This window comes from Sciurus carolinensis, chromosome 17 (genome assembly GCF_902686445.1).
Source record: "Sciurus carolinensis chromosome 17, mSciCar1.2, whole genome shotgun sequence".
Lineage (NCBI taxonomy): Eukaryota > Metazoa > Chordata > Mammalia > Rodentia > Sciuridae > Sciurus > Sciurus carolinensis.
In genome coordinates, this window is record NC_062229.1 from 14,295,711 (window position 1) to 14,318,372 (window position 22,662).

At 46.5% G+C, this 22,662-nt stretch overlaps 1 protein-coding gene across 2 annotated transcripts; it reads right to left on the reverse strand.

The window, feature by feature from the left end:
• Window positions 1–88: 88 nt before the first annotated feature.
• Window positions 89–11,381, reverse strand: Ecsit (ECSIT signaling integrator). 2 transcript variants are annotated; one of them, XM_047530611.1, is made up of 9 exons: window positions 11,291–11,381; window positions 10,918–11,086; window positions 5,556–5,674; window positions 3,979–4,396; window positions 3,507–3,730; window positions 1,518–1,575; window positions 1,242–1,390; window positions 1,036–1,141; window positions 89–426 (listed from the first exon to the last, which is right to left on the reverse strand). In XM_047530611.1, exons 2-9 carry the CDS (start codon window positions 11,084–11,086, stop codon window positions 182–184), a joined length of 1,488 nt encoding a protein of 495 aa, XP_047386567.1. In that variant the 5' UTR covers window positions 11,291–11,381; the 3' UTR covers window positions 89–181. The 2 variants fall into 2 exon arrangements, with proteins under 2 accessions (XP_047386567.1, XP_047386568.1); XM_047530612.1 differs by lacking the exon at window positions 10,918–11,086.
• Between the last annotated feature and the right edge of the window lie 11,281 nt (window positions 11,382–22,662).

Genomic DNA, 22,662 nt, shown 5'->3' on the forward strand with positions numbered 1-22,662 from the left:
TCCGCCGAATGGGAGGGACCCAGCGCAGATTCCCCAACATTTTCGATCTTGAAGAGGGCTTGCCGCACAGCGAAGAAAGGAAGTCAGCCCCAAGCAGAAAAACTTTTATTTGCTGTACACTCAAAGGTCATCTTGTGCTTTCACACCAGTCCACTGCCTGTGCACTCTTGAACATTCACACTCAACTCTGGCCTTGCTGCTGTCGCTGCAGGTGACCTTCTTCCTCCTGGCCCTCGCGCAGGGGTGGGGTTGGCTCCTCCAGTCCTGAAGATGTCAGGAGCTCACCAGTGGACCCTGCCAGGCGGAAAATCACTGGGATCTGGGCCAGAGCAGGATTGGTCTCTTGCAGGCCCTGTATCCACTTGGCCAGTGTCACCTGATCATGGGCACCGGCGATGCACATGGCGAAGATGGGTCCTTCTTCCACTGTTGGGAGAGAGGGGCCCTCAGAGTTCATGCAGTGGGAAGTAGCAGATTCCCTACCCATACCCCTCTGGTGCACTCTGAGCTCCAGCCTCTCCCCTCTGAGGTACTTTGTGCTTCCAGACCTTTGCACAAGCAGTGCCTCAGCCTAGACTCCTCATTATCTGGGTCATGCCTCCTGTTTCTTCCGGATTCTGCTAGGAAGCCCTCCTGAATATTCCCACTTGAGACTGAGTAGCATGTTTCTCCCCTGAACTTCTCAAAATGTAACTTGCCTGAATCCTTACAAACTTGAGGACTGGATCTGTCCTAGTCATACCCAGTAGTTAGCACAGAAGTGCTCCTTAAACTTTTTGTGATGCAGGGAGGGAAGGACCAAGGGATGACAGGCTTGAGTGGCCTCAGTTCTAGAGCCCTAGGGGCACATTACATGTCTGAGGGGAGGTGGATATGTGGAGTGTGTCTCAGCCTGGGACTCCACAGGTCACACCTCATCCTGTGTGGTATTGGATCCTGCATTTTCAGGTGTGTGTGTGTGTGTGTGGTGTTAGCCTTTGAACCTAGGCCCTTGTGCATGCTAGGCAAGCACTCTACCTATGTTCAAGTTTTTACCTTCATCAATGTCAAACTCATAGTCATCCCAGCTGCTTCTTGCATAGTCCAGGTCCAGGTGCATTGGGTAGTAGAGGTTCCATTCCTCTGGAATCTCTTCCACTTCCTACCTCGAGGAGGAGGGTACAGGCAGGGTCGGAGACCCAGGATCTTGCAGCCTCCCTCCAGCCCACCAATCATGCCCTATATATGCTTTAGGCTCTCACCCTCTCTTCAGGGGGCAGCAAGTCAGCTCTGAGGATATGGTAATAGACACACTTGCTGCGGAGCCACAGGGAGAAGGGACCCTCAACGAAGATAGGCCGTGCTGGGTCATGGTGGGCCAGAGCTGCCTGCTGATCAGGACTCTGGATTCCTGGTATGGAGACACATGTATCCTGCTGTCCTGTCTTGCGAGGCTCTCCCTGCCCAGCAGGCCTGATAGGAGCCAGTAGTGGCTGCAACAGGTCAGTGGCCTGGCTTCCCCATGTTTGGGTCCTTACCTACAATGTGTGGCTGGACAGGATCTTCTGTACTTGTCAACTCATTGGAAAAAGGCATCTGCAAGAAGGATCAGGGATAGAAGTTTGTGACCCTCAGCCGCTGCAGAGGAGGCCAGGAGAAAGAAAGGAGAAAGGAGATGCCAGCAAATCGAGGATTCCTCTATAGGGTCTCTTACATGTCACTAAAAACCCATCCTCAGGGCTGGGGTTGTAGCTCTGGTAGAGCACTTGCCTAGCATGTGTGAGGCACTGGGTTCAATCCTCAGGACCACATAAAAATAAATAAATAAAGGTGTTATGTCCATCTGCAAATAAGAAAAAAAAAAAAATCCTCCTTTCTATCCAATTTGGCCAGAGACATCACATCAAAGACTCTCACAGCAAGAAACCCTGGAGCCAGCCCACTTAAAATCCTGGCTCTGTCACAAGCTGCATAACCTCAGTCTCAGTTTCGCCCAAGTGCAATACAAGGACAATAACAGCTCTTCAGATGATCCTAAAGCACTGAGTGCCTGGCATGGAGCAAGTGCTTAGTGCTTGTGAATTGAAGAAGAATAGCCAGGCATAAGATTGAAGCCAGCCTCAACAACTTAGTGAAACCCTGTCTCAAAAAAGGGAAAAAGAAAAAAAAATTTTCACACTCACATATCTCAGGAAGGAAACACGAAAAGCAAAGGACAGTGTTCCAAAGTGAGAAGGAGTTCCCTTTTGTATCATTTTAAATTTTATACCCTGAACATAATTTTAAAGACACAACGAAATAAAACTGAATTTTTTATAAAATGCACAACTCTTTGATGAAAATACCAGATAGTGGACAACACGTGGACTGCGTATTGTTTGTCCTTTCAAGTTGTAAAGAGCTAAGGTGGATCAATGTCTCCCAGTCACAATTTTCCCCACTTGGTGCTGTGGATGGAATGGAGGGCCCTGTGCATGCGAGGCATGCCCTCTACCAAGGGGGTGTATCCCCCAGCCCCGTCACAGCATTAAGTGAAAACAGCAAAAGCCTAGCTACAGAACATGTATATAAAATGCTCTCCCAACCAGGCATGGTGGAACACACCTGAAATCCCAGCCACTCCAGAGGCTGAAGCAAGAGGATAGCAAGTTCAAGGTCAACTGGGCAACTTATCGATTACTCTGTCTCAAATTATTCAAGGGGATGCAGCTCAATGGTAGAGTACTTGCCTAGCTTTTGCAAAGCTAGATCCAACCCCCCCATACGGCAAAAAACAACCAAACAAAACCAGGCAGGGCCTGTGGGAGGTCAGAGAGTCAATGTAGGCATCACCTTTGGAAGAGATCAAATGTAGTTCTTGCAGGATTGATCTCCCATATTGGTTTCCACCCAGACGTGGGTTGGTGCTCTTTAACATGGATTGTTAAAAAATAAGTGAGCCTGGCCCCTGAATTTCTCTGTTTTTCTTGTCTTGCCATATGATTTCTTCAGCATGTGCTTCCACCAGAAGCCAAACAGATGGGAGCTGTCTGATCTTGGATTTTCAGCTTCCAAAACTGTAAGCTAAATAAACCTCTTTTCTTTTTTATTTTTGGTACTAGGGATTGAATCCAGTGGCACTGTGCTACAGTTTCATCCCTAGCCCTTTTTATTTTTTACTTTAAGATAAAATCTTGCAAAGTTGCTGAAGTTAGCCTCAAACTTGAAATCATCCTGCCTTGGTCTCCTAAGTTGCTAGGTTTACAGGCATATACCATTAAGCCCAGCCCCTCTTTTCTTTATAAACTACCCATGCTCAGGTATTTTATAGCAACAGAAAAACAAACTGATGCACCCAATCTGGAGTGTGTTGTTATAGCAGCCAAATGGATTCTAAGAGGTCAAGCTGTGGTAAGGAGTAAGAGCCATGGGAATCTATTGGAGGGATCAGCCAGGGAATCAGTCACTTAGGTAGGTGAAAGGAGTCCAAGGAGCAACAATGTGACCCAACAAGGGCAGCAATTACCAGAGTGGACAGGAGTAGATACCTGGTATACTGTGATCCTGGCACTGAGGTCAGGTTCTATGTGCCGCAGGCCCAGCTTGGCCAGGTCCACGGGGTCCTGGGGCAGGTCACGGGGCACAGGGAAGGGATTGATGTTCTTGAAGCGGGTGAGCCATAGCCGCATGCGCAGGTATTTGAGCATGGGGTAGCTTTTGCGTCCAAATATCTGGATCAGCAGAAACTCTGTCTCTTTGTTGGGCATCACTCCTGTGCCAGGAAGATGCAGAGAGACCCTCAGGGAAGGAGCAAGAAGAGTGAAAGGGAAAAGGGAAGACAGCAAATTGAAGTCAGGGATGGTTAACAGAATAGAATCAAAGGGAAAGACAGGAGGAGGCAGGAAAAAGATGAATGAGGGAGTGGAGTGGAGCCAGGGAGTGATGGAGGGGCTCAAGAACTGGAAGCAGGAGGCGGCCTCCTGTGAGGTCGCCCACTGCCCCATCCTGAGCTGGCCTCACCGTGATTCTCCATCTGCTCCAGGACAGCAATCCCACACTCTTGCTGCCGCGGGTAGTGGAGGAAGATGCGCTGGATGACGTTGCGAGGCCGGAAGACCTCCTTCGGGAAGATGTCCAGGAGCAGGTTGTAGACGGTCAGATCCCGTTCGACGCCATACTCCCGCATCTTGCGCAGGGCCAGGTAGATGAAATCAACGTGGCCGCGCTTGCGCACATTGTGCTGCCCAAAATTCTGCACGGCCCGCACGAAGCTTGCTTTGTCTCGCTCCCCACCTGGTCCCTGTCTAAACAGCTCCTCGTGGGGCGCCAGGGCCTTGATGGGCTTCTGCCGGGGCTCAGGTGGACGAGGAACCAGCGACATTTCAGAGTTGTGTGTGGCTGTACTACAGTGGAAGCCCCGCATGGCCTGGGGAAGCACCTGGGGACAGAGGACGGTGTCCGGGGGTGACTGCTGGGTTGGTTCTTTCCTGAAAGAGGCCCTTGGCATCCTTGAGGGCCTCTAAGGAATATGATAGTGGGTTACAAACCCAAGATGAGACACCAATACACAGTGACAAAACACAATGCAGGCACAGTATCGACAGTCTCCTATGCCAGGAACTGTTGAGCACTTTATTAACTTTTTTTTCTTTCTTTTGCAGTGCTGAGGATCAAACCCAGGGCCACACACTTGCTAAGCAAGCACTCCAGTCCTTTAGCACGTTTAATCTTTATAACTGTCCACGTGAGAAAGTAGATGAGGACACGGAGGCGCAAGGAGATGAAGGGGATGCCTGGGATCACAAGGCTGCAGAGCAGCAGAGTGGAGACCGGAGCTGGTGTTCTCCATCCCTCTACCCTGCTGCTGGCCCCCAACAGCCAGCCCATGTCCTGCTTAAATGAGATGTAAAATATGGCTGGAGTGTGGCTCCGAGGTAGAGCACCTGTTAGCCTAACGTGTGAGGCTCTGGTTGCATCCCAAGCACTGCAAAAAAAAAAAAAAAAAGGAAAAAAAAGAAGGCACACTCATTTAAAGTAAAATTTCAGTCAATCAATACTACAGATGGTATGGGTATAGGGCAGAAATCAGAAAGGAAACTCTAGAATGCCCAATGAAGGGGAAACCTCACAAATGAGATGTTGTAAATGGACCAGGCTGAGTAACTGCTCAATGGGAGCTTGAACATTACATCATCTTTGCTATTGTGACCTATGGCTACCCATGTGCTTCCACAATCAGGTCACTTTGAGTATAGGAAGTAAGTTCAATTTCTGTATCCTTTCTACAAGTGGTGCAGGAGCTACCCACAGTTAACACCCAAATCTACTTAATTTCAAAGTCAATGGCTTGACCCACATGGGCACTAGCACCCCTTAAGTTAGGGGGCTGGGGATAGAGCTCAATGGTAGAACACTTGTCTGGCCTGTGCGAAGTCCTGGGTTCCATTCCCAGCACCACAAAAATAAACAAACACATCAACTGGGGACTTTCTACAGGCCTTCAACACAGATGGGCCGGCTCAGTGGCTTAGAAGGGTTAAAAGCAAGTCCCAGGTCGTTCTCCTGCCATCCCGATGCAATGCCCACCTGCTGGTTACCTGAGAGAAGGGGGCTCCAGTGAGGGCAGCCCCACAGATGCCTCCCCAGCCCCTTGAGAGGCCTCGGGCCAGCAGGATGGCTTGCATCCAGCTCATGCCTCTGCCGCTTAGACAGTCACCTAGGCAAGAGAGAAAAGACGCATCAGCCTGGCAGCCTAGCCACTACCTGCGACAAGGTGTCCTCCTGGCCGTGGGCACACTCCAGACTGCATGGCTCGCTCACCAGCCCTGCCATGACCCTGTTACGACTTGCCCGGTTCCAATGGTTTCCTGATCTACGAGATGGGCCTGGGTGGCACTGGGGTTGTGGTTCAGTGCTAGAGCACTTGCCTAGCATGTGTGAGGCACTGGGTTCAGTCCTCAGTATATAAATACATATAAATAAAGGTCATATAAATAAAGGTCCATCAACAATTTTAAAAAAGTATATTTAAAAAAAAAGATGGGCTTGGGCAACTATTATAATCAGGGGTCAAGGTTCTGCTGGGCCAAATCTTTCACTATCTTCACAAATTTGCCAGTGTAATGGTTTTCATTGCCTATTTTATTACGTAAAGAGGTCTATGAAGTGTGCTTCCCCGCCCGCCGAGTACTAGCGATTGAGCCCAGTGCCAAGGTGTTTGACAGGTGCTCTACCACTGAGCTATATCCCAGGCCCTTTTAAAAGTTTTTAATTTTGAGACAGGGTCCTGTTAAGTTGAGGAAACTAGCCTTGACTTTGCAATCCTCCTGCCCCAACCTTCCAAGTAGCTGGGATTGCAGGTGTGTGCCACAGCACCCAGCTGGGAGAACATTTTATACACATGTTCTGTGCCTTCTTTTGCCGTTTTCATTTAATAGTATGACTGGGCTGGGGGTGTGGCTCAGTGGTAGAGCAGCTGCTTAGCTCACCCTGCACTGCACCTGGCTCTATCATTTTGTTTCCCAAATATTTATTTGTTTAGCCAGGCGAGGTGGTGTACACCTGTAATCCCAGTGGCTCAGGAGGCTGAGGCAGGAGGCCTCAGTTGGAGGCCAGCTTCAGTAACTTAGTGAGGACCTAAGCAACTCAGTGAAGCCCTGTCTCTAAATAACATTCAAAACAGGAGCTGGAGAAATAGCTCATTTTGGAGAGCGCTCGCCTAGCATGCGCAAGGGCCGCGGTTTGAATTCCCGGCGCCTCAGAGGGGGAAAAAAAATACAAAATAGGGGGCTGGGGATATAGCTCAGTCGGTAGAGTGCTTGCCTTGCATGCACAAGTCCCTGGGTTCGATCCCCAGCACCGCAAAAAAAAATACAAAATAGGGCTGGGGAGTGCCCCAGAGTTCATCTCCAGTACTCCCACACACACAAATTGTGTTTATTTTTGAGACAGGGTGTTATTATGTTGTCCAGGCTGGTCTGGAACTTGTAGACTAAAGTGATCCTTGTACCTCAGTTTCACGAATAGCTGGGACTACAAGCCACCACACCTGGCTCACATATCCCCTTTAAAAAATGTAAATAAATACTGGGCTTAGTAGCACACCACTGTAAATCATAAGGCTGAGATAGATAGGTCAAAAATTCTAGAGCAGCTTAGGAAACTTAGCGAGATCCTGCCTCAAAATAAAATTAAAAGAAAAAATGAAAGAAAGAGGCTGTGGATAAAAAAGAGCAGTGCTGGGGACTGAACCAGGGTCTGGTGTATGCTAAGTAGATGTTCCATAACCCTATCCCCTAAAAAGTATAAATAAATTCTTCTGACTTTTTTTTTTTTTTTTTTTTTTTTTTTTTTTTTTGGTATTGGGAATTGAACCCAGGGGTTCTTAACCACTGAGCCATGTCCCAAGCTCTTTTTTGTATTTTATTTAGAGACAGGGTCTCACTGAGTTGCTTAGGGCCTCGCTGAGTTGCTGAGGCTGGCCTTGAACTTGTGAGCCTCCTGCTCCAGCCTCCCAAACTGCTGGGATTACAGGCATGCACTACTATGCCTGGCTCTTCTGATTTTTTAAAATTATTTTTTCCAGAATTACATTTTCTGAATTTGGGGCTTTAAGGATTTTGATCTTTTCTGAATTTCAATATTTGAGATTATGGCATTTGGGATTGTACGTTTGAGGATTATGGCCCAAACCTACCCTGGTCACATGCCTAAACCCAGGCATTCTGACTCCATAGCCCTTTTCTTTATTTCTTGTTTTCCTCTGATGCCAGGGACTGAACCCAGAACCTCATGATCTTGTACATGCTAGGCAAGCACTGCCCTCTGAGCTACATCCCCAGCCCTTTTCTTTCAATTTTATTTTGACAGTGTCTTGTTACATTTCAGAGGCTGGTCTTGAACTTGCAATCCTTCTCTTTAGCTTCCTGAGGAGCTGACATTGTAGGTGTGGACTACTGAACTTGGCTTAACTGCACATTTCTTTTCCTTTTCTTTTTTGTACTGGGACTGAATCCAGAAGGGCTTTTACCACTAAGCCACATCCCTGTCCCTTTTTATTTTGAGATAGGGTCTCACTAAGTTACTTAGGGCCTCACTAAATTGTTGTGGCTGACCTTGAATTTTCAATCCTCTTGTCTTAGCCTCCAGAGTCACTGGGATTACAGGTGTGCACCACCATTCAGCTCAGTAGCACATTTCTTTATGATTGCCTTAAACTGCTCTAAAAGTGAACTTGAATATAAATATTTCAGACATCAGTAACATCAAGTGGCAGTGACATGTGATAGGGTCACAAGTACACAGTGGAAAAAGCATGAAAAGGGGTTTAAGGGGCTTTGGGGGTACATGTTCTGAGGGCATAGAGGATTGAACCCAGGGCCTTGCATGTTAGGCCTATGTTGACCACTGAAGGCATTCAATGTATACAGTGGTGACTGAAATCTACTTGGTAAGGGGTGAAGCTCTGACTATGTTTTGTTTTGTTCAAAACACTTTTATTCACATACCATACAGCTAACCCCTTCAAAGTGTCTAAAATTCATCTGAGCCCAACTTTATGTTATTTATTTTGTCTGGGGCTGGGTTATAGCTTAGCTTGCCTAGCATGTGTGAAGTACTGGGTTCAATCCTCAGCACACATAAAAATAAAAATAAATAAAATAAAGGAGTTGTATCCATCTACAACTAAAAATATTAAAAAAAAAAAAAAAAAAGAATTTTATTCTGCTGGTTGTGGTGGCACCTGTAATCCCAGCTACTTGGGGCTGAGTAAGGAAAATCGCCAAGTCTGAGTCCAGCAAGACCCTGTCTCAAAATAGAACGGGTGCAGGGCATGGTGGCACATGCTTACAATCCCAGTGACTCTGGAGGCTAAGGCAGGAGGGTCAAAAATTCAAAGCCAGCCTCAGGAACTTAGCAAAGCCTTAAGCAAGATCCTGTCTCAAAATAAAAAATAAAAAAGGGAGGTGGGATTGTGACTCAGAGGTAGAGTGCTTGCCTAGCATATGTGAGGCACTGGGTTCAATCCTCGACACCACATAAAAAAAATAACTAAATAAAGTTACTGTGTCCATCTACAACTAAAAATACTTTTTAAATAATAAAAATTAAGAAAAAGAAAAAAGGGCTAGGGATGCCACTCAGTGGCTAAGTGCCCCTGGGGTTCAATCCCCGCTACCAAATAAATTAATTTAATTAATAAGGGATGTGGGTATGGCTCAGTGTTAAGTACCCCTTGGTTCAATGGCACCCAAAAAAATAAATAAATAAATAAAAGAAGAAGAAGAAGAAAAAAGGACGGGAATATTACTTAGTGGTACAGTGCTATTATATAGGGAAGAATTTTTAATAATTTCAAATTTTTGTAATTTTTTTTTTTTTTTTGGCACCAGGTTTGAATCCAGGGGCACTGAAACACGGGGTCACATCCCCAACCCTTTTTTGTATTTTATTTAGAGACAGGGTCTCACTGAATTGCTTAGAGCCTTGCTAAGTTGCTGAGGCTGGCTTTGAACTTGAGATCCTCCTGCCTCAGCCTCCTGAGCCCCTGGGATTATAGGCATAGACCAGTGTGCCCAGTTGTAATTTGTTTTTATCTTATATCCTACAACCTTGCTGAACTTGTGTATTCTAAATTTTTATTATTGACATCCTAGGAATTTTCTATTCATAAGATCAAGTCATTTGCAAAACACATTCTTATTGCTGACTTTTGGAGGCACATACCCAATCTTTCAACATGATGTATGATGTTAGCTACATGTTTTTTATAGATGCCCTTTATCATACTGTGGAATTTCCCCTCTATTCCTACTTTGTTTAGTGTATTTTGTCAGAAAGGGTATTGAGATAAACAAGTGGTTTTTGTCCTTTATTCTTTTCTATAATGTGTTACATTTTCAGATGTTAAACTAACTTTCCATTTCTGAGATAAATTCTACTTAGACATGATTCTTTCTATATGTTTGCTAGTGATTGTGGAGAAATTTTATATCTATATTCACAAGAATATTGGTTTACAGGTAAGTCTCCTATTTGTGCTAAAATCTGAGAAGTCATGATGTACATGCTGATGGCTCTCAAATGTTCACTTCCAGCCTCCATACCTAACCATCAGTCTGGCACATACCCAGCCATCCCAAACTTAATATGTTCCATACTGATATCCCTGCTTACTTATTCCTCTGAATGCTAATCAATGGTACCACCATTCCTAGTCACTCAAGCCACAAACCTAGGAGTCATTTCCAAGTCTACTATGTCCCTCACTCCCCCAACTAAGCCATCAACTAGTCCTGGTGACTATTTCTAAGTCAATACCAAATGCACCCATTTATTTCCACCTGCAGGTCAACATTCCAATATATATGATCCCTTTACTGGACACCTGCCCAGCCTCCCACTTCTACCCTCCAGTCAATTCTTCCTCCATGGCCAGAGAGAACTTGTAAAAATATAAACTAAATTCAGGGATCTATGCCTAAGTTGTTGATGATCCCTCACACTTGAAATCAGACAGTCTACCCTTCTAAACAAAATTCCTACTACTCTCAGTTCCAGTCATGCTGTTTCTGAAACAAGCCAAATTTACTCCAGACTCAGAGTCTTTGCACTTGCTTTTCCCTCTGCCTAGAACTTTATTCCTCCAGATCTCCCCACGATGACTCTGGCCATTCAGGTCTCTATTCAAATGAGAGGTTTTCTCAGTTCATCTTTTCATTCTCTCATTCTAAAATCCCTCATCACTCTGATCAACTCATTTTTAGCAACTATCAATGTCTGAAATAACCTATTTCGTTTTTTATTTCTGACTTGTTTAATGTTTAGCTCCCCCAAGAAATGGGGGATTTTTGTCTGTCCTCCTCACTGTTGTCTCTGGCACCCAGGGCATTACCTGGCATACCATAAGTGCCCAACAATTATCAATTAAATGGTAATAAGCGGTAGATTTCTACAAACCTGAACTCAGAAATAAGGTACTGCCTATAGTATCCCTGAGGTTGGCTACCAGAATTCTGCGGCCCTTGAAGAAACAGGCAGACTCAGATTTCAATTCCCGCCTCAGTGACAAGTCAACTTGCTGTGTGACTTCGCGCGAGATCCTTAACTTCTGAGTCAACTGTCCCATCTGCAAAATGGGAGATTAGGGAGTGAAGCAGCTGGCACACGGCGGCAACTTTTTCCGACACGTACCCGCCCCGCACCCCAAAAGGTCATAGCGCCCTGGCCTTGCAGCAGGGTCTCTCTAATGATGCCCTTCCGCGCTGCCAAGCCCGGAACTGAACGCTCGGAATCCCAGCGGTTCGTGTTCCGCTTCCCACGCGCGACCTACCTGCTCACGCAGCCGGTCGAGGACCCCGGGCCGGCTCTATCTTTCTGCTGGGCGCCGCCATGTTGGCCCATAAGACTTCCGGGTCACGGTCCTCCAAAGACAGCAAATCAAGAAAGCCGGTTTAGATGGCTCCCGCCCACAAAGGGAGAATCGCCAATAGGAAGGAGGAAAGACGTTGATCCCGCCTCATAACAAACCAGGCCACGCCCCCACCCTTTAAATTGATGCGCGAGGTGGGAACCTTGCGGCATGGAAGGAAGAGGGTGTTGTACTTGGGAGGTTCGTGAGGCCAGCCGCGGACTCGTTTTCCCACCTGAAATGCGGAGATGAATTATGAAAGGTGGAAGGGAAGTGGATTCCTTTATTCACTCAACAAATTTTTAACCTTTATTGTATGCCAAATGCGTTCTGGGCTCTACGGATTCGATGATGGCATTAGTCAAAAAGACAGACTGATAATCTAGCTCCATGACTGGGCTAGTGCTTAACCCATCTGTGCCTCGATTTGCTCATCTATGAAATGGGAAATTACAAAATATTTGACAGATTTTATTTTTGTAAACGAAATTTTTTTGCTTTTGCTTGTTGGTGAGGGGGGTACTCAGGGGCACTCGGCCACTGAGCCACATCCCAGCCCTATTTTGTATTTTATTTAGAGACAGAGTCTCACTGTGTTGCTTAGAGCCTCCCTGTTGCTGAGGCTGGCTTTGAACTCGCAATTCTCCTGTCTCAGCCTCCAGAGCCGCTGGGATTACAGGTGTGTGCCACCGTGCCCAGCTGTCTGTTTCTTGAGACAGCATCTTACTATGTTGAACTAGGACTCCTGGACCCAAGTGATCCTCCCACCTAGCCTCCTGAGTACCTGGGAGACCACCACACCCCGCTTTAGTAGAATTTCCTTTTTTCTTTTTCTTTTCCTGTACTGAGAAAGGAACCCAGGGCCTTCCACGTGCTAGGCAAGCCCTCTATCAGTTAGGCATATCCCCAACCCTTGTGACTGTGTTTTGAGTGCCCCATGTATATCTCTCTGTATGGCTGTGTGTCTGATTCCCATGGTCTACACAGGGCTGACTGTACCCCAGAACGTGTGTGAGAGATACAGTCTTTTAGTCTCCCTATCTGCACTGATCTGCACCTCTCTGCACCTGCGTGCTGCAGGCCCCCAATATCCAGCTAATCTCGCTTCAGGGTATAGTGATGTTGAGATGGTACAGCTGGCATCTGCCTCTGGCTGTATAAGCCAGGCAGTAGGGCAGAGGAGAATCCTGAAGTGTGGATATGTCGACAGGATGATGGCCACACCCCTTTTCCTCCCTGTGGTGCCTCCTCCTGTGATTCTAGCGCCTGATTTCACCTTGCTCCAAATAAGCTCCTACAAGTACCCTGGAACCAGGCAAACTCTAGGAGCCAGAGTCCAGGTAGTGCAAGGGTGCGTGACTGGAGGGCAGGGTCATGCCATGAGGAGGGGCCTAACTTGCTCCTACACCCTCCCCCTGGCCATCAGCACTCTCATGTGGTACCACCTGCTCTCCATGGAGACAACCATCATTAGCCTTACTCTGTAAAAGTGAGCTGGGTCCAGGCAAACACACTCCACACTTGCTCTCCCGTGGGGTGGAGGCCAGCAACATGGGGTGGGCACTGTTGAGGATGTCTAGCTGAAGATGGAACTCTTTGGGGAAATTTCCCACCATAAGATTGGCCCCATTCAGGAGCCTCATGGGTTGGTCAACTGTCTCCTGCCCCAGTACTGTGATTTGGATATGGTTAGACTGTGCCCCACAAGGGTTCATGTGTTGAAATTAATCCCCATTTTGAAGCATCAAGAGTGTGAAAACAATCCAACTGTGGTAGTTAAAGGTGGGACTTTTAGGAGGTAATAAGGATCAGAACAGAGCCCCCATGAGTAAATATTGGTGACTTTACAAGAGAATGTGAAGAGCTGGGCAGGATTGGTGGACACCTGTGATCCCAGTTAATTGGGAGGCTGAGGCAAGAGGATCCCAAGTTTGAAGTCTGGGCAACACAGCAAGACCTCATCTCAAAAATAATAAATAAATACATAATAAAAACAAAGAAGAGGGAGAAAGAGCAAAAGACACATGTGAACTCAGTCTCTTGCCACATAATGCCTTGAGGTGATTTGGTACTCTGCCAGCAAGAAGCATCACCAAAATGTGGGGCCCTTGAACCTTCAGAACTGTGAGCTAAATAAAACTTTTAAAAGTAAAGTCATTCTGCCTCAGGTGTTTCATTATAGTAAAAGAAAATGGGTGATTACACCCAGCCAAGGCAGAGGCAGATAGAGGACCTTGGCCTCTCTGTTAGTCCCCCATCTGCCCTGGTTGAAGCTATCCAGAGTGGGGGTTGGTGAGTCCTCTTCTCTCACCTCTTGAACTATAGCTCAGGCTTTTGGTTACCTACCCTACAGTTAGTGGACTCCTGCTGGGTGGGTGGGCCTGGGGGTCATATTCACTCAACCTCCTGCCCACCTCTGTCCCCTGCCTCCCTCCAGACCTAGTGCTGATTCTTTGTAGAGGGACCACATGTTTCCATATTTCTGTGAAGTTTCTCTCTTTGCTTGTGACTACTTTATATAATGATCCCCGGAGACGCTACCTCCCCCCACCCACCCACGTGCATTGGACATCTATTGTGTGTTTGGTGATGCTGTTGTAGTTTTGGAACCCAGAACTTGGTTGGAATACCAGTCCTGTCCCTTACTAGCTGTATATCCTCAAACATATGACTTTCTCTTGCTGAGCCTCAATCTTTGCCTCTGTACAATGGGGATAACAAAAGCATCTTAAGAAGCTATTGTGGGGGCTGGGGAGATAGCTCAGTTGGTAGAGTGCTTGCCTCTCAAGCACAAGGTCCTGGGTTCAATCCCCAGCACTGCAAAAAAAAAAAAAAAAATCTATTGTGAAGAGGAGACAAGGTCATACAGGATTAGTATAGTCCTGCTACATAGTTGGTGCTCAGTGAATAGGAGTGATTTTTATTATCATACTGTTTTTTTTTCACAGTACTTACTATTGACCATAAACTATAAGAAGAACAGGCAACTTTTAAATTTATGTGGTGCTGGGATCAAATTCAGAGCCTCATGCATGCTAGGCGAGGTAATTATTATAAAAATGAATAAATGAGGGGTTGGGGATTTAGCTTGGTGGCAGAGCGCTTTTCTAGCATGTGTAATGTAGTCCTGGTTCAGTCCTTGGCCCTGAAAGATATTAAAATAAATACATAAGAGGAAGGATGTTCCTAATTTTCATCTTCTCTGTAAACCCTAGTAACTGTCCCTTTTTTTTTTAAGTTTTTCAGTTGTAGATGGACACGATACCTTTATTTTATTTATTTATTCTTATGTGGTACTGAGGATTGAACCCAGGGCTTCCACATGCTAGGCAAGCACTCTACCACTGAGCCACAACCCCAGTCCCACAACTGTCCCTTACTGTGGGGATTCTCTCTGCTTCTGCTTCTGTCTGTTGGAGACTTTATATAAGCCCTCTGAGGCTCTCTTCTGCACCACTGACAAATCACCTAGCCACTGTCTTCCCCATCTTTCCACAGACCCAGAGGTGACTGCATTACCTCTTCAGCTTCTGTGCCAATTTCTGTCTCCTTGCACCCCTTTGCCAATTCTGGGTACTTGGGTGTGGGGTCTTATGGAGGCCTTCCTGTTCCTCTCTAGCCCTCCCCTCCCACTCTCCAGTGCCTAACTCCTAGTCTGTCCACAGGTGGTTCCTGAATACAGAAGATCTGAAACTGAAACTGAGTACAGCTCCTGAAATTCTCTAGTGGCTCTACTGTGTGCTGTGGTCATGGCTGAAGTCTGCATAGCTGGTATCACTTTGATGCCTTTCTAAATACACACACACACTGGGGATTTAACCCTGTGTTTCTCTACCATTGAGCTACATCCCCAGAACTTTTTTATATTTCATTTTAAAACAGGTTTTTGCTAAGTTGCCCAGGCAACCTTTGATCTTCCTGCCTCAGCTTCCCAAGTAGCTGGGATTGCAGGCGTGTACCACTGCATCCTGCTTGCCGTTCTAAAATTTGAGGGACATCAAATTTGATTGCATTGAACCTGGACATCCTTAACATCCTGTGGATGTACTGCATAGGCTGTCCAGGGTTCATGGCTTATTAGCTCACCTTGGGTCCCCATGACAGCAGTGGGTGAGGGAGCCCTCAGTCCCTAGAGAAGAGGATGGAAAGGGACTGAAGAGATGTTAAAGAGAGCTCCTCACAACCATACTCACACCTGGACCCAGAACAAAAGTGTGCATAGGGTGCACAGGAGGCTGAGGCTGGGCCAACCCTGCCATGAGAAGGCTCAGATTCCCTCAACACGCATGTATTGAATGCCTCCTTTTGTCTAAGTGTTGAGGAACAGTGGTAAGCAAAAAGAGATTCATGACCTTAGGGAGATGGCATTCTATTGGGGGAAATAAACAAAAGACCATATTATATAGAAATATTTTATGACTTGAGCTTACCAGTGATTATACAGGTGTGTTATGTAAAAATTCATCAAGGTCTCTATTAGGATTTGTGTGTTTTACTTTGATACTTTGATCTTAAAAAGGCAAAAAGTGATAAATGATACTTCATACAATTTTCCATATGCCTGATAGTCTTTAAAATCAACTTTAAGGCCTGGGTGTGTAGCTCAGTGGTAAAGTTCTTGCCTAGCATTTGGGAGGCCCTAGGTTCCATCCCCAGTGCCTCCCCACCCCCGCCATCAGCTTTTAAAATGATAAGTAATTTAGAGAAAAATGAGGCAGAGAAAAGGAGAAGGTCCAAGTATGTGCAGGGTACTGATGGGAACCAGGTGGTTTAAGGAAGGCCTCACTGAGTTAGCTTTTGAGTAAAGAACTAGACGTGGTGAGTGAGTCATTTGAAGATATTTGGGAACCACTTTGGGCCCAGGGACCAACTGCAATGTTTTCGCTGGAGTGGCGTAACTAGGGGAGAATGTGATAGGACTTGAGGTGAGATTGAGGGTCTCCTGGTCGTTCAGACAGCCAGCTCTAGGCTGTTAATAACCCAGATGGATTAGCACACAACACAGGGTCTTGGCAGCAGCAAGGTCCTGGGCAAGAAGGATTATTGGTCCTGATAAACCCATTTCTGAGGCGGATGCGGTGCACCTGTAATCCCAGCGACTGGGGAGGCTGAGAGAGTAGGATCTCAAGTTCAAGGCCAGCCTCAGCAACTTGGTGAGATCCTGTCTCAAAATGAAAAATATAAAGGGGTGGGGGTGTACCTCAGTGGTAAAGGGTCCCTGGGTTCAATCCTCAGTCCCAAAAATAATATAAAATAAAATAAAAAGTAAATAAAACAAACCCATTTCTGCAGTTTTTCAGTCGTCTGGGTCAGGGAGCTGCTGGGAAACGTAGGATACCAAAAAGCCGCCTCACAACTTTGCGCAGACGCAGCACATCCGCTTCATCAGGGCTCCTGTGATTGGCCGATCTGAGAGAAACTGTAGCCAATCAGCTACGGGTCTAGAAGGCTCACGCACCCCGCCCGGACAAGAGGACAGCCCTCTCGGACAGCGGCTGGGATCGCTACCGCCGTCTACTCTGAGGGTCCTGCTGCGCGTAGGCGCAGTTCATTCTACTTAGCTGGAAGGTGGGCGGTGATGGGGTCGCTGGCCTGGCTGCGGACTTCAGAGTTCCCAATGTCCCGCCTCATGAGGCAGTCTTGGCTATTGTTTTCTTATTTATGCGCCCAGAGAGAGTCGATTTAAACATAGACATTTGCTTATTTTATATATTTATTAGCATAGAACACAATACTACATGTGAGACCCTAGCACACTCTAGCATGCAGTCCTCAAAAGCATCCTAGAAAAGCGCCGAGTACGACAGCGCACGCCTGTAATCCCAGCTACGCCGGAGCCTGTGGCAGGAAGATCTCACATTTGGGCCAGTCTGGGCAACTTAGCGAGCCCTGCCTCAAAAAATAAAAAGGACTGGGCGTGTAGCTCAATGATAAAACATCCCTTGGTTCAATCCCCAGGACACACATACACACACACACACAATCCTAGAAAAGCAGACATCACCTTAACCAATTGACTATAGTTAATATCACCAGCAGTGAGTCATTGTGACATGATGCACTAAGAGCACACCGTCATCTTTCTGGTATCTTTCCCAGCCACGCAAAAACTTCAATCTGATCAAACAGAAGGTTGGCAAAATAACTGACCAGTACTTTTCACAAGTGTCAAGGTCAGGAAAGACTGAAGAACTGTCACATACTGGAGGGATCTTGGCTTGAATCCTGAGCCATAAGTGGTAAAGGAAAAACTGAAGAACTCGGAATCATGTATGTAGCTTAGTAATAGAATTGTAGCAGTTAATTTCTTAGTTTTATTTCTTATATTTATGATGATTATGTAAGATGTTAACATTAGAAACAGCGAAATGAAGTGTAAATGAGAAGACTCTATCCTATTTTTTCAGCTTTTCTGTAAGTCTAAAATTCTCTCAGAAACTCTTGTTTAAAAAGAAAGAGGGGCTGGTTGTGGCTCAGTGGTAGAGTGCTTGCCTAGCACGTGTGAGGCACTGGGTTCAATCCTCAGTGTCATATAAATAAATAAATGATTAAATAAATAAAAGTTATTATTTAAAATAAATAAGGAAAATCTAGAAAGCAGGCACTATTAACATACCCATTTTCCAGTGGAGGAAATTGATGTGCAGAAAAGTTAAGACATTTGTCCAAGTTCACACAACCAGGAAATACCAGGGCAGGCTTCAAACTTGTAAGCCATGATCTAGAGTTCCTCCCCCCACCCCAGTCCTAGGGATCGAACACACTGAGCTATCCCTGCTATTTTTATTTTGAGACAGGGTCTCACTAAGTCAGCCAAGCTAGCCTCTAACTTGCAATCCTTCAGAGTAGCTTAGATTACAGACATGTGCCACCACACCTGCCTGGGAGCTTTGCATTTAAACACAGAGCCCCTGTGCCTTTATTTAGTTGAAACAAAGGAGTGTATATTCTGGATCCATCTTTGTCTATCTCCTTTGCTCCCTGTTGATGGACCCACCGGGTGACAAGGCCACTGCAATAAATATTCTTGCACATATTCTCATTCTTCACATCTACATTTGTACTTCTTTATAATATTCTTTTAAAATTATTTTATTTTGGGGCTGGGGAGATAGCTCAGTCGGTAGAGTGCTTGCCTTGTAAGCACAAGGCCCTGGGTTCGTTCCCCAGCACCAAAAAAAAAAAAAAAAAAAAAAAAAAAAAAAAAAAAAAAAATTATTTTTTACAGACTATATTGTATTTTGATTCATTGTACACAAATGGGGTACATCATTTCGTTTCCATGGTTGTACACAATGTAGATTCATACCATTTGTGTAATCATACATGTACATAGGGTAATGATGTCTGTCTCATTCCAACATTTTTCATACCCCCCATAATAGGCTTTAAAAGAGGATATGCTGGTTCAGAAGTTAAGTACATTTGGCAGTTTGAAAACTCATAAATTGCCCACATCCCTGCATTGCCTGATGCTATACATTCTTATTTTGACAGTCTGACAGTCACCAGTAGGAATTTTTTAAAGTTCTCTTGTTCAACCAGATGGGCTTTTTAAAATATGTTTTTAGTTGTAGATGGACATGATACCTTTATTTTTATTTATTTTATTTATATGTGGTGCTCACACGCGCTAGGCAAGCGCTCTACCCTGAGCCACAGTCTCTGCCCTCAATCAGATGTTTTTTCTACAAAAAATTTCCTTGTAAAGCTCAAGGCTGGACAAGGGAGTGTCTAGGCTGGACAAGTAGTAGAATGATCTGTATAGCCCCTGTCACAGCCTGTGACGCACACTCCTTGCCCACTCCCCTCATTGCTCTTCTGGGGAGAGGAAAAGTGGGAATGTAAAGGGGACCCATCCTCACACTTCTCCTGTTCTCAGACCAGAAGATGCTGGGAAATCACACCCTTTCCTTCTGTATGGTTAAGCGTCCATACGTCAGACAGGTGTGAGCTCAGACCCTGCTCACTCACTTTAGTCACATTTATTCAATGAACAAGATTTTTCCTCCTTTTCTTCCCCCTGCAGTCCTGGGGATTGAACCTAGGGGTTGTTTTATCATGGAACTACAATCCCAGTCCCTTTCATTACTTTGTTTGTTTGTGGTGTTGAGAATTGAACCCAGGGGTACTCTACCTCCAGGCTACATCCTAGCCCTTCTTCATTTTTATTTTTTAAATTTTGAGATGGGGTCTTGCCAAGTTGCTGAGGTTGGCCTGGAATTTCATTTTCCTCCTGCCTCAGCCTTCCAAGTTGCTGGGATTACAGGTATGCCACGAGGCCTGGCTTCTGTTTTCCTTTTTTTGTTGTTGTTTGTTTGCTTTTGTGGTACTGGGGATTGAACCCAGGGTCCTGTGCATGCTAAGCACATGCTCTACTATTGAGCTATACCCCCTGCCCCCAGTGAACAGTTTTTGAGTGCCTGCTGTGTGTATGTACTGGCACTGGGGAATAGAAGGGTAAACAAAATAAGCAAATCCTTGCCCCAAAGGGATTTCCATTCTCATGGGATGAGATAGATAATGAGCAAATATATGTGTAGATGTCAGGAGAAGGCAAGAAAAAGAAGACAGGAACAGAAGAGAGAGTGGGATGGCTATTTTTATAAATTTTTTTTAATTAATTTTTTTTTAGTGCTGGGGATTGATCCTAGGGTAGAGCAAGTGCTCTACCACTGAGCTACACTCCTAGCCACAAATTAAAGTTTTGTGAAGGTAAAAAAACACCCCCTTCCAGATGCAAACACTTAATGAACAGCTCCCTCCTGCCCACCCTTCTCGTGGGCAGTCTGGGACTTGGGGGATGCTATTGCTTTAGAGCAGGTGGCCAGGGAGGACCTCTTTAAAGAGGTAATATCTGAGCAAGGACTGAAGGAAGGAAGGAAGGGGCCACGCAGGCATCTTGCAGAGATGTGTTCCAGGTAGTAGAAACTGCCAGGGCACAGGCCCTGAGGTGGGAACATACTTGGGGACTCTAGAAATATATCTGGAAGGATCTGGAAAAATGGTATAAGCAATGTGACCATGGGAGAGTGGCTTGGTTTCTCTGAACTTTGAGTTTCCTTACCTATGGAATAGGTCTGAGAGGTTCCATCCTGAATGGGTTGTGGTGAGGACTGAATGAGATTATACCTGGTACAGTGTCTGGCACCAAGTGAGCACTCCCAAGATGGAAGCCATTAGGAACAATGGCCTCTACCTGTTTTCTGGAGGGAAAAGCTAGACCGGGAGGGAGCTAGTAAAGAGAGGCTGCCACCATAAGAAGGTGTAGCACAGGACTTCAACTGCCTCCCCAGGATACACAGGGACAGAGATGAGCCCCGTTTAAGGTTTAGGGAGTTCGTGGAAGGGAGGCACCAGTTTTTCTTTCAGGACTGACCTGGACTCTTCAGGAAACACTGTTCCTTCCAAGATCCCACACTTCTCATTTACATGAGCAACTGAGGCACAGAAGGGTTGAAGCCTGGCAAATGCCAGATGGGAGCTGGGCAGGGGGGCCGCACGTGGGCACTCGGCGATGGGGTTTTCTTCGGGGTTGGGGCCTCGGAAAGGGATCAGCCTCTTCTCTCTGCCTCTACCACTCTCTTCCAGGCAGAGACAGAGAGAGACAGACATCAAGGGAGAGAGACAGAATGCGTCAGAGCCTTGGAACTGAAACGGAGATAGAGAGATGGAGAGAGAATGGAGAGAGCCATGAGACACGAGGGCAGAGACGGTGAGCCTGGCAGATTCACAGCGCCCATCAGAGGGAGGGAGGGAAGGAGGAAGAGACAGAGAGGCGAAGGCAGAGACTGAAAAAACTTGGCGACACACATGGCCCGACAAACTGCGACACAGAGACGGAGATAAGTGAGACAAGGCGAGAAGCACAGCGTCACAGACCGAGAATCGAGGGGCGGGGCAGACTCAGAGAGGGCTGCCCTTTCGGGGGACCCCGGGCTGCCCCGTCGGGGGGCGAGCCAAGAGCTCCCCCACCCGCCCCCGTCGTGCCTGGACCGTGACTTCAGAGGCCGCGCGGATTCTATAAATGGCCAAGCAGCCGCGGACCGGGGAGCGCGGCCCAGTGAGTCAGCGCGTGACGTCACCGCCGCCCGGACCCCCCACCGGCCCCGCCCCTCCCAGGCCGCCAGGGGGCGCGACTGCGAGCTGGGCCGAGGCACCGGTCCTCACATGCGCAGTAATGACCTGCGGTCCACTCAGCTGGGGCAACATCCAGTCATTTGCACATTCGATTCCCAGCTGTGCCATCTTCGAGCCGTGTGATCCGCACTGCCTGCTTCGCTTCTCTGTGCCTCACATAGAACCCACCTTATAGGCTGCTGTGAGGAATGAGTTAACTGATCCAAAGCACTTAGTGCATAGTAGGTGATCACTGCTAGCTTGTTTGATGTATTTTATTGTATCTTCAGCGTATGGTGACATGCCATCAGCTGTCTCTCAGCATGTTGCCTTAACCCAGTGGTTCTTAAATGGGGACGATCTGCTCCACCCCCAGCCCCAGGGGACATTTGGCAGTGTCTTTATATATTTTTGACAAGATAAGGGGGTGCCACTGGCATCTGGTCAGTAAAGGTCAGGGATTCTGCTTAAAGTCCTACAATGCCCAGGATAGCCTCTCACCACAAAGAATGATCCAGCCCGACTGGATGCCTGGCAAATTTGAGAAACCCTGCCTTAGCCCATAGCATTAGGGGCAGGGGCCTGAGTTCAAATATTTCTTTTTTCTGCTCTACAGGATCTGGGGATGGAGCTCATTGGTAGAGCACTTGCCTAGTAGATATGGGGCCTTGGGCTCAATTTCCAGACCACAATTTTAAATTCTGAGCTGGGTGCAGTGGTGTACGTCTATAATCCTGGCAACTCTAGAGGCTGAGGCAGGCAGATCACAAGTTTGAGGCCAGCCTCAGCAACTTAGCAAAACCCAAGACCCTGTCTCAAAATAAAAACATGTAAAAGGTTGTGGATGTAGCTCATTGGTAAAGTACACCTGGCTTCAATGCCTAGCACTACCAGAAAGAAAATTTTAAAAAAGCATGATATATCCTCAATGTGTGGCAGGTTGCTGACAAGTTGTCCAAGTGTCACTGTCATGTCCTTGACGTATGTTGCATGACCCCTGTGGTCCAGGGGTGAGAGCTGGCCAGGAAGAGTTGTTTGCAAATATCCAGCTACTCCAGCCAGACTGGGACAGGGACAAAGGTCCAGCACTCACTAAAAATCACCTCATGATTCAGGTGACCATAGGTGGATGGGGAGGGTAGATCCAAGATCTCTGCTCTCCCAGAGCCTTATGA

What these genes read in the sequence shown, in the direction of transcription:
- Ecsit (XM_047530611.1), bottom strand. Translation starts at nt 11,086, where the DNA reads ATGGGACAGTTGACTCAGAAGTTAAGGATCTCGCGCGAAGTCACACAG. An exon ending in TACCTTATTTCTGAGTTCAG is followed by an intron (nt 5,675 to 10,917) that starts GTTTGTAGAAAT and finishes TCTCTTGCCTAG; the next exon opens with GTGACTGTCTAAGCGGCAGA. An exon ending in TGAGTTTGACATTGATGAAG is followed by an intron (nt 427 to 1,035) that starts GTAAAAACTTGA and finishes CTCTCCCAACAG; the next exon opens with TGGAAGAAGGACCCATCTTC.